Source organism: Parasteatoda tepidariorum, chromosome 1, assembly GCF_043381705.1.
Source record: "Parasteatoda tepidariorum isolate YZ-2023 chromosome 1, CAS_Ptep_4.0, whole genome shotgun sequence".
NCBI lineage: Eukaryota > Metazoa > Arthropoda > Arachnida > Araneae > Theridiidae > Parasteatoda > Parasteatoda tepidariorum.
The window spans coordinates 108280650-108291789 of NC_092204.1; the positions used below are offsets into that span (position 1 = coordinate 108280650).

An 11140-nucleotide genomic window follows, 5' to 3' on the forward strand; every position below is an offset into this window, starting at 1 on the left:
AAGCGTCACTTTACCCAATTAAGAGCTTGTCAAGTTGAAAAAATCAATATCTACTTCTTTAGAATTTCTTAGGTCCAGGAGAGTACACTTCTCTCTTCTAGTATCTAGCTCTACATCAGCAACCACCATGCCTTCCTGTTCCAGTCTTTCTCAGCACTCCAGTTTAGTTCCTTGTCAAACGCTAAGTGATCCAGAATCATCGAAAAGTCCTGTAACCCAGAGAAATTTAAATCAATTAAGGAGATCAACTCGTGAGAAAAGACCAGTCATCAGATTAAGTCTCTAATTATTCTTTATAAACTCTTAAATTTTAATAATTCATAATCAACCTTTTTTAAGCGCCAGAGAATTGTTATGTATTATTATCGTCAGTGTAAATGCGCCTTGCAACAATTCAACTCAACTATTGTTATCCCGCGATTCTAGTTAGTCGTTGTCCAGTCTTTAATGTAACAAAATGTAAACATCACCTTCTCCTAAATAAAATATGATAAACCTTGATTTCTGTATGCAATAGGCATGTTTTGAGATTGATTTGAAATTAGTTATAATAATTCGCTTACATATAACTCGATTAGCATTTTATCATCCGCAAAACGTGACTTTAAATTTTTAATAACAGTTTCATATTCACTTTTAGAAACTTGATAAGACTGAACAAAATCGAAAGCCCTACCTTTTGTTGTTTGCATCAGGTATGCGAATTTTACGTCGTCCTCTATTTTAGGATCCTCATCGATTTTTTGGAACATTGCCCAAAAAGAAAACCAATTTTTGGGATTTCCGTCAAAGTCTGTTAGCTCTAGTTTCGGCAAATTGATGCTAATCCGATCTGACGATATGACTTCTGCTTGTTTGTTTACACTTTCGTAGGATTTCGAAAACTCATGGAAGTGTAGTTTCGCTGAAGTAACGTTATCTCTGTAATTTTCACATTGTTCCAATTCTTTTTCTAAAATTTCTTCAAGATTTGACGATTTAGATTTTACTTCTTCTTTGTCAGTTTTGGTTTTATCCTTCGGATTTAAGGAAAGATATTTCAAAACGATTTTGTCATTTTTAAACAATCTCTTCGATTTTTCTTCAAGTTTTGCAAATGCTACTGATGCTGACTGAATGTTGTTACCAGCTATTGAAGAATGCAGCTCATTTATTGTTTTTGTTAAGACTATTCGAGGAATTTTTCGTTGGATTAAACAATTGCTATCCATATTTTTGTCAATGGATAATTTACGTTGAGCACCAGATGTTACGTCACGATGTCTTTTAGGCTATTACTTTGAAATAATTCAGTGCGAGCCAAAATTCATTTAAGAGTTTTTTATTAAAACTTAACAAAACGAAATCAAACAAAAGACTGATGAGAAAAGCTATGTATTACTTTGCTATCCTTACAGATGCGCACACTGCGCCATCTATCGTAAGGTAAAATTATTCATTTAATGGAAGGAAGGTGCAACAGTATTTAAACCATTCATTTGAGGAGTTTTTGATTTCGTGTATAGTAATGGTTTTTTGGAAATTCTGATTTTTAAAATTATAGCTCTCATTACCAAATAATTATTGTAAAAATACAAATCTGAAAAGTAAATTTAACCGAATAAATATTTTTTTTTTGCCATGTTCTAGAACAGTGATTCTCAACCTTTTTCTTGTTGCGGCACACTTTTAACGATTTCGAAATTTGACGGCACACAATGAACAAAATTAGATTAAAAGTTGTTTAATGACCTATTTTACTCCATGTTAAGTAGTTTGTGGTAATAATTTTGAATGTGAAATAAAATAATATGTACTGCAAAAGCACATTTATTAAGGGATTAATTATTTCTTTCGACCAATTTTTTATTAGTTAGTAGCAGTTATTTATTTTTTTGCTAGTTATTAATTGTTAGCTTGTTTTCTATAATTATTAACTGTTATTTTTTTTGCGATTTCTTGTTAACTAGTTTTTTTGCTAATTGTTAATTGTTAGCGTAATTTTTGCTAGTTATCCTTTGTTAATTTGTTTTTTATATATTTGTTCTTTTCCGACAAAGATGTTCACGCTGTTGAAGCGTGGAAAAATTACAAAAAGTATATCTGCACACACACACACTTTTCTTTAATTTAAACTTTACTCATAATAAAAAAAAGCGTTATAATTTTTATTGTATCATTTCTAATATTTGGCGGCACATTGTAAGAATTTGGCGGCACACAAAAGTGCCGCGGCACAGTGGTTGAGAATCACTGTTCTAGAGTATCACTGTAAAATTAGCAAATTTAATAACATTTACCACCAAATAGCATAGTAATGAATTTATATTTTACTGTTAATTATATCTAGTCATCATCACTTTCATAGAGCGGGAAGCACGGTAAAAAAAGTCACTGTGGATTTGTTATTATGTAAGGAGAAACACTGAATTTTGTAGATATGTCACTGAATAATAGTTGCTTGAATCTTATTGCCTTTAATCTAAATAAAAAATAGATTTAATTGAAAGATTTTTTTTACTTATTAAAACCTGTCAAAGAGTTTCCAAAATGAAAAAAAATATGTGAATGATACTTTTTTAAAGAAATAAATATTTTTTTTCTTATTTTATAAATATTATGTAATAATATATTTTCATATTTAACTTATTTTATTTTATCATGATACCAGCGATTTCTGCGTACAACCTACGCAATTTTATTTAAGTTTTTTAATTGCAATTTCATGTTTTCATTGCATTTTTAATGTTTTATTAATTACATGACAACTATGCGTTCTTTTCTTCTGACTATTTGTCCTCTAAAGTAATGAAATTTTTGTCTAAAATGAATTAAAAATGTAATTCTACACGAGCTGCATTATATGCTTCAATAAAATGTTTAAGTAAACAGAATGAAGATTGTAGTATTTAAAACCAAACAAAATTAGTAAAACAACTTTGATACTCTTTGCATTAGAGTTAATTGTTTAAATACCAGATTGTAGTATGTGAAATTCACAAAATCATAGTAAAAAAAATTCCGTTAAAATCCTAATAAAATCGAGTGTTTAAGAAATATTAAATATAATAATTAAATTCAGAGATCAGACTTTTTATTTCATTCTAGCATACATTGTATGTCATTTCATCTATTCAAGAAAATTAAAACCAGAGTAATCTATCCTTGATATTTTCGTACTTCTAACTGGATAATGAGAAACAACGACGATGGAGATAACATGACCCAAATGTACTCAGATCATGTCTTAAATTATTGAGTACGTCTGGATGAAACATGGATTGTCTGAGATTGCATGCGATACATATAGTTGTTAATCCAGAGGAATTTACGGCAAATGTCACCTATATATCCTATAAAAAGAAATGAGTTCTAAGTATCCTTCAGACTAGATTTAATAGTTAAGCTTTGATTTTTATATGAGAAATTTTTTCACAATGTATATCTTCTTGATATTTGCATCTAAATAAAATATACAACATTTAGTATACTTAATACTATGTATAAAGAAGGAAATAACTACTACTTTTGATTTCGATTTCCTTTTCTATTATATCTGTGTAAAATCTGTGTAAAAGAGTACTTAAATTTCTAAAATAGAACTTTTTGGGTTATTTACAGATGAGAGTTGGGGGTTATTCGATCAAAATTTCATAATATATTTGATTACTGCGTCGTTGGGTGTGGCAATCATCATTAGCTTGCTAATAATTTGCATCATGAAGACCCGTTCGAGTGGAAGAAAGAGTAAAGGTTAGCTTATTTATTTATTTATTGAGTAACATATTCTACTATGCTTAGCATTAAACGATACTTCTTCGTACCACTTACATTCCTTTATTTGCCTTGTTATAATGTGCCACTGTTTCTTATTTCTTTTAAAACATAATACATTTTTTAATTCTAAACTTAATAAACATATGAGAAAAAAAAACTTTTTTTCGTGTATGTTTTAATCTGTTATATTATAAAGTAACATTTATCTATTCAAAGCGTAAACTCTATATTCTTTGAAATCATTTTATGTATTTCAAATACATCGTGATATTTAATTATGTTTTAAATAAATAAAATATTATAACATGCTTTGTTATAGAATAGCAATTGTACATAAAAAGCTTTAACTCTACTTTCTTTTAAATCCTTTTATGCATTTAATATATGTATTTAATATTTTTAAAATATCTCGTGTCAATAAAATATTGATAATAATAATTTATTTAAGTATTGATAAAATAAGCAATATTTAGCAAAGTGATTGTGGTAAGGAGAATAAAAATTACATTTTAAATGGCCGAAAATATTAAAAGGAAACAATCTGCAAAAAGCATTTGAATTTAAGAAATAGAAGTAGTGATCGGTAGTAGAAAATACAAGGGTTTTGCCGCCGGTTCTGAGGCACAAATATTTAAATGAAAACATAACATATTAAAGTAATTAAACTCAATACTCACCAACTATTACGAAACTGAAGCATTAAGAAGCAGCAAAAATACAATAATTTTACCGAAGAAAAAACAATTTCATTTTATTATTCGATCTTTTAGAAAAAACCTAAACATAATGAGCCACATTCCGACAAATATTTTGTACGCTCCATCAAATGCAATCAAGCGGGAAAAAAAATCCCAATTTAAGTGACCAAGTCTCCGATAGATCTCCGCTTTTTTAATCTTGGTTTACATTTGCGGACGAGCCAACTTGGTTGGCACGGAGTATGACTGTGCGTCCAATCCGAGTTGTAAAAAAAAGTAGTTAAATTAACCAAATTTGGTAAGAAAATGGTAAAATTAAGGCCAAAAAGAAGATTCTCCGAGTATGTGACGTGAGTCAGAAAAGAATACTTTCAAATCTTCGGTTCTTTACCAACAAAAGAAAGAGTTACCTGAATTTCACAGTTGAATCTATGTTTGCTAAATAGTTCGGGGGGATGTTGACTGCCAAATAAAAGTTAGTCTTAAACCAATGATGGGAGCGTTCTCACATACAAAAAATCAGATAAAGGGACTCAGACAATTCTAACGGGGAAAAGAATTTTTGTTTTTAGTCAATGACAATATGAGAAGTAACCGTAACCGTTAACAATCAAAGGTAGCCATTAACAAACAAGGAAATGCCAGGAATAAAATTGTAAATTGTGGAATAAAATAATAATATTGTTAATAAAAACTAAGCTAACATTTAGTCTACATCAATATCAAACATTCAAAATAAAATATAAAAAAATGTTTGAATAGACAATTATTTAAGTAATTAACAATTATTTAAAATATTCCAACCTTATAAATTGGGAAAATAACATTTTTAAAAATAATTTAGGTGGCTGTCGTAATTGATTATATAAACTACATTAAAGCGATAGTAATTAAATCAAACCGATATTTCTTAATTAAAAAGTTATTAAATTAATAAAAATATATCATATTAAAGTAACAGTAATAAATAAATGACATTTATTGAAAAAATTAATCAAAGCATGTATATTAATTTGCCAAGATTAAATATAAAATGTATATTTATGTTACAAAACAAATATTTCATATGTGATATATAATACCACAGTCATTATCCATTTTGTTTACAGTTTATTATAGTTTTTAATTGTAATATTTATATATTAGAATATATAAATTATCATATTATATTTATTTATAGTTTATGATTAAAATAGATATTGTCGTAAAGTCAGAGATCGCAGAAGTGCTATAGTTATATGTAAAGAAAAATAATTTTCTTTCTTTACAGATTCTTCAGTTTGCCAAGGAAATGAAAAGTAAATACTCGTTCATTCTATTTTAAAGTTGATTTATACGTAAATTATAAATAAATTCTTAAGTAAAATGTGAAAGGTAACGTGTCGTCAATTTTACATCCCACGCTAAAATTAATTAAATTATTGTAATTTTTTTTTCTGTGAATCTCAGTCAAATATGAATATTAAAAGGCATAAAACATGATGATATAATTATTTAAACTATACTTTATTGATATTTTTTTTATTAAACAGTAAAATAATTTTTCTTTTTTAAATCTTCAGGTGGCTTAACAAAAAAGATTTATTTAAGAGACCTTCCTCCCTTTTATAATCCATTTTGCTAACTAATAACATGGAAAAAAATGGTTTTGTTATCTGGAGAAGTTTACAAGACTAAATCAGATTTGATACGGGAATCGATAGAGATTCTTAATTTTAACATTGGCACAGCATTTATTTCTTTTTCAGAAAATATATATTTATTATAAATTTGTTTTTAGCAAATAACGATAAAATCGATTGAAATAGTATACAATCACAATCTTTAGTTTGTAAATTGATCAGAAATCAATAAGCCCGATTAAGTTAAACGTTTCTTAGACATAGTCTTTTTTTGCCTTTGATTTGTAAAATATAATACAAAGACGTTTTTAATGATTAACTATTTTTCACCACTTCTTTAAATTCCATAATTATCTTGAAAAATGAGCAATACTTAAATGGCAAGTTTTTTTTTCATGATGGGAAATTAAAAAAAACTGCGAAAAAAACCACGGGAAAAACAACCCAGAAGAATTGAATTTCTCTATCTCAAGTGAAGAAACTCTTCCAACAAAAAACATCACGTATCAAATTAAATTTTAAACAACATATCGCAGCAATCTATTTTAAATAACTAGTCATCAACTAATTAGGTATTATTTTATAATATTACCAAGTCATTTAAAGAATTATTTTTAAAATAGTGAAAAAGTAAGCATAAAAGTTATAATTTTTCCATTAATATGGTAACCATTTACCGGAAATTCTTGTGTTCAAAATTATAGTTCTTATTACCACACATTTAGTAACAAGTACAAAAGTAAAAATAAAATGTAGCCGAATAAATGGTGGTTTTTATGTCATGCTTCAGAAAATCATAATAAAATTATTTAATTGTACCACATTGACCAAGTTTTACCACACACTATAAAATCTTATTTTATTGTTAATTTTACCTAAATCATTACCAAAGCGCTTCTGTAAAAATAAAAAAAATTAGAAATGAAAAAATTCCAAATTCCAAAATTAATAAAAAATGCATTGGCCTTAAAAGCATTTATAAAAATTTAACGAATTGAAATAATTTCAGGAAAAGTAATAATTCTTCAATTACTATTTACCAAGAATTATTTTTTTATATGATTCGATCGTTATACAGAATATTTGTTAGGCTGAAAATAATAAAAGTTTAGATAATTCACCTAGATATAAGCGTATGCATTTATCTATATATAATAGGACATATTTATAATATTGTCACCAGTGCAGACATTGTTAAGGGAAATAAAGAAATATAAATCGAAATTCGAAATAAATTATAATAAGTTATATAAATTTTAAATACTGTATGCATTTAAACTGAATGATATGAAAATAGTTTTTTTAAAGAAAATTTCAAGGATTTATCACTTTGAACTGTACTTTATTGTTTTAAATTTAAACTATTCATTTCAAATTTTCCGTTAACTTATTACTTAGTGGTTATTCGTTAAAATATTACTTTTTCGTTACATTAATTGGCGAATTTTCGTTACTTTCATTTCTTCTGGTTTTTCTTTGTCCTTCTGCAAGTGTCCTAAAGAAAGTCGATTTCTTCTGGACGAAATGCCAACCCATCTTCTGATACGTCCCGTGTTCCTTATATTTAAAAATTTTCATATGGCGTGTAAAAAACAATAAATAACGGATGCATATAAAATTTTTGACTGTTTTTCTTTTATTATTTTTCATTCATTACTTATAAATAATCGCTTATAAATAATTAAAATCGTTACAAATTAACAAAAAATCTAAAAGTTAATATTTTTCTATTTAGTTTTTGTTTCTTTCTGGAGGAAAAAAAACCGATTCTAGGGAAAACTTAATTTAAATCTTCATCAGTTATGTTCTTTTACACAAGACGTAGTCCTGGGAAATTTTCTTCCTTCTCGAATTATTTTTTACCTTCATTAAACTATGTATTTACAACATTTTATGGTAAGTGAGGAACTATTTTTAGATCACCCCATAACTCTGAGAAGTCAGCAGATTCATTTTCTGAAGGCTGTTTGTACCCTGGAAGAGAAGAAGATTTAAAAAGAGAGAATATTCCAGGTAATACTGTGGACTTAAAAAATTTTATATTCATTTATAGGAAAGAACTGTCACAAAATAATGTACATCTATAAATGGAGAAAAAAAACAGTTTTGTATTCTTTCTTTTTAAACTTTGGAAGTTATTTTATGCATGTTTATTATTCGATCGAATGGAGGAAGTGGGAACATCGTCCGAAATCATCAGATCTCACGAATAAGAAAACTTATCTTTACGGGCACATATATGTGAGCTCCACATATGCTACCTCGAAATTTACCAATCGCAGTAAACTCAACAAGTGGGAAATGATTATTTACGTAGTGTGGCAAGAAATGGAGTTCCGATTCAACACTTGTCGCTTAGAAAATTGTGCTCACACTAAACGCGTGATACAACTTTGAAAAATAAATAAAGAAGAATAAAAAAAGTAAAAACATTAAACTTTTATCTATCTGTTGAATGCAGTGCATGTTGCGCTATCTATCACCGTTCCTTGGAAATAAATATTTAAAATTTACTCTTCATTTTAAAATATTATTTAAAAATAAATTTTTAGATTATCATTCATAAGTATTTCTGCCTACCAGATATATTATTACTAATTGTTAAACTAATAAATAATAACAAATACAAGGTCCGCTGTCAAGTATCAACTGTGATTTTTTGAGGGAATCTAGTATGCGATAGTTAGTATTAATAAGCAAAATAAATTTGCTTTTAAATTAAAACTAATATTGTCACGTGAAAGTGTTTAGATTTAGTGAAGATTACAAGATGAGGTTTTGATAATTTATTAACATCAGGAATTTACAAACACCGGGAACCAGTCTGCGCCCAGAGGAACTCCTCTTTACAATCACGGGATCGCTTTTATACTATTACAGAATGTTCTAGAAGCTTTCTAGGAACAACGAAGGAGGAAATGACATAGACTGAACATTCCAGAAGCTTCTGAAATGCTCATAAATGAAATAGAAAAATTAGTGTCCGCTTCCCGGATCGAACCGAGGACCTTCGGCTTTATAGAAGCGAATTCTACCCCTGAACTACTGAGACTCGACAATATATTGACGTGTGCCGAATAGTTAGGATCGTCGCTCTTACAGATAGAGTTCGATCCTCACAGCTTGAAGAAACTGTATATTTTTAAAGTTTTTATTTAATATTTCTATATATTCTACGAGTTTCTTCAATCCCTCATTTCTGATTCCCGTTATTAGCTTCTATGAAAGCTCAGAGATTTCCAGTGGAAAAGCAAATGCTTTCTTCCCTGTATGTTAGAAGTTTCTTAATAAATCTTGTTTTACGTAACCGAACAAACTCGTGACTGAACAAAACTGTTTCGGTTACGAGTTTGGAAGCACTATTTTGAAATATTTATTATTATTTTTTTTAAAAAAAATATTTAATTCATTATATTATTTCTTTTAAGTGAATCAACCTACACAGTAGACATGATAGTCTGTAATGCGTATACAAATAAAAACTTACTTATACAGTATTCTATGCTCAAAAATAATCAATAAGTTTAATACGCAACGGAGACAAGATTTTTTTTCGAAATTATATAAGTAATTAATGTAAATAATATATGAATCATGAAGTATCTAAAAAGGGTAAAAGAAATAGGCGAAATTTCATAACAAAGAAAAAAAATTGTTTGTTCGGAAAATCGGAAGAGAGACCTAAAAATAATGGACCGCTCTAATTATTAAAATCATTAAAATTTTTATGTGACTTTACACATTTATATATTAAATTCAATTCTTGTAGCTTTCTAGTCCTATTTAAGTATATTTTTCAAAAACTATTTTTTTACTGTTTGATGCATGCATTTAATTTAGATTTACTAATTTTTTGCTCAATATATTTATGGAATGTTGAAAATTCTTTATGTTTTTTAGAATTACATATGAGTATTTAAATAGTACCCTTTTCAGTTTTAAAACACATTTCAATATGTTTTTTTTAATATTAGAAAAACCTTAATTTTGAATCTGCATATATTATTTCAGATGTAGTAGTCTTCAGTGGTAACGTAAAACCCGAAGAGAGTGACAGAATGCAGTCGTTTTCAACTAGTAGCGCCTATTGGAATCATATGACTCTTCCACCCGAAAATGAAATGACACCACAAACAAAAATGAAGGTACAAAGCTCAATCTTAGAAAAATTATTTAAACGAGAAAGTACTAAGATTTAAAGAATAAACATTAATCAAACGAGTACATTAATTAAAGTATTTATAGTGCTGTAGATTAACATGTGTTATCGATTAACATATATAATAACTTATGATAATACGTAAGTTATTATATATGTTAAAACTCAATGACTAAACTCAATGACGCGGTAGCCCACGGAGGACCAAGACTTAAAATGCCTATCCCAGCTTTCTTGACCTTGAACTCTGGAGTGCAGGAATAGATGTTCCTGTTGGTGGTTAGCCGAACGCGAATTCCCCGGTGTTCAAATACAAAACCCCTGTATTTACGCTTTCACCTCAATTTGCGTTTTTGGTTTCATATTTTGCAATCTGGCAATCTTGTTACGAAAATATTTTAAATCATTCTTGAAAAATTTCGGGCTCGTGTAAGTTCATTTGAATTCGCTACTCGCTTTATAGATTTCATTTCATGTTTTTTTTCTTCATATTTTATTTTCTGTTTTTACGAGATATTTTTACTTATTGTGTTCGATTTTATTAGTTGTAATTTTTCTGTAAAAATTTTTTTTGAGTGCTTCTCACTTTATAGTATTGATATATTTTACTTTGGCTATATTGATACAGTATTAGAAAGCACTCCTTTTTGCGGATATAATCGTGTGAGCTGATGAAAAGATTACCGTAAACCGGGGCGAATCTACCCATCCAGGGGCGAGTCTACCCATTTTAGTTTTATTTAATTTTCACTATTTTAAATTGCAAATAAAAAAATTTTTACCAATGGAGGACTTAGTTCAGACTCTAAGGAAGATGGCGCTGTAGTAGTTTGATCCGTTTTTATTTATTTGGTGTCTTTTTAACCGACCTGTTCAAACGTCTTTTGAGAGATTTGTATTGAAAA

General features: G+C 28.0%; 1 protein-coding gene across 2 annotated transcripts in view; it reads left to right on the top strand.

Moving 5' to 3' along the window:
* The window catches only part of LOC107449318 (neural cell adhesion molecule 2), a 121829-nt gene that overhangs the window by 99094 nt on the left and 11595 nt on the right, over positions 1–11140 (top strand). For both annotated transcript variants that reach the window (XM_071185032.1, XM_071185035.1), the window contains exons 9-12: positions 3601–3732; positions 5725–5752; positions 7995–8089; positions 10088–10221. In XM_071185032.1, coding sequence (XP_071041133.1) covers positions 3601–3732; positions 5725–5752; positions 7995–8089; positions 10088–10221 — 389 coding nt within the window. The remainder of the gene's footprint in view (positions 1–3600; positions 3733–5724; positions 5753–7994; positions 8090–10087; positions 10222–11140) is intronic.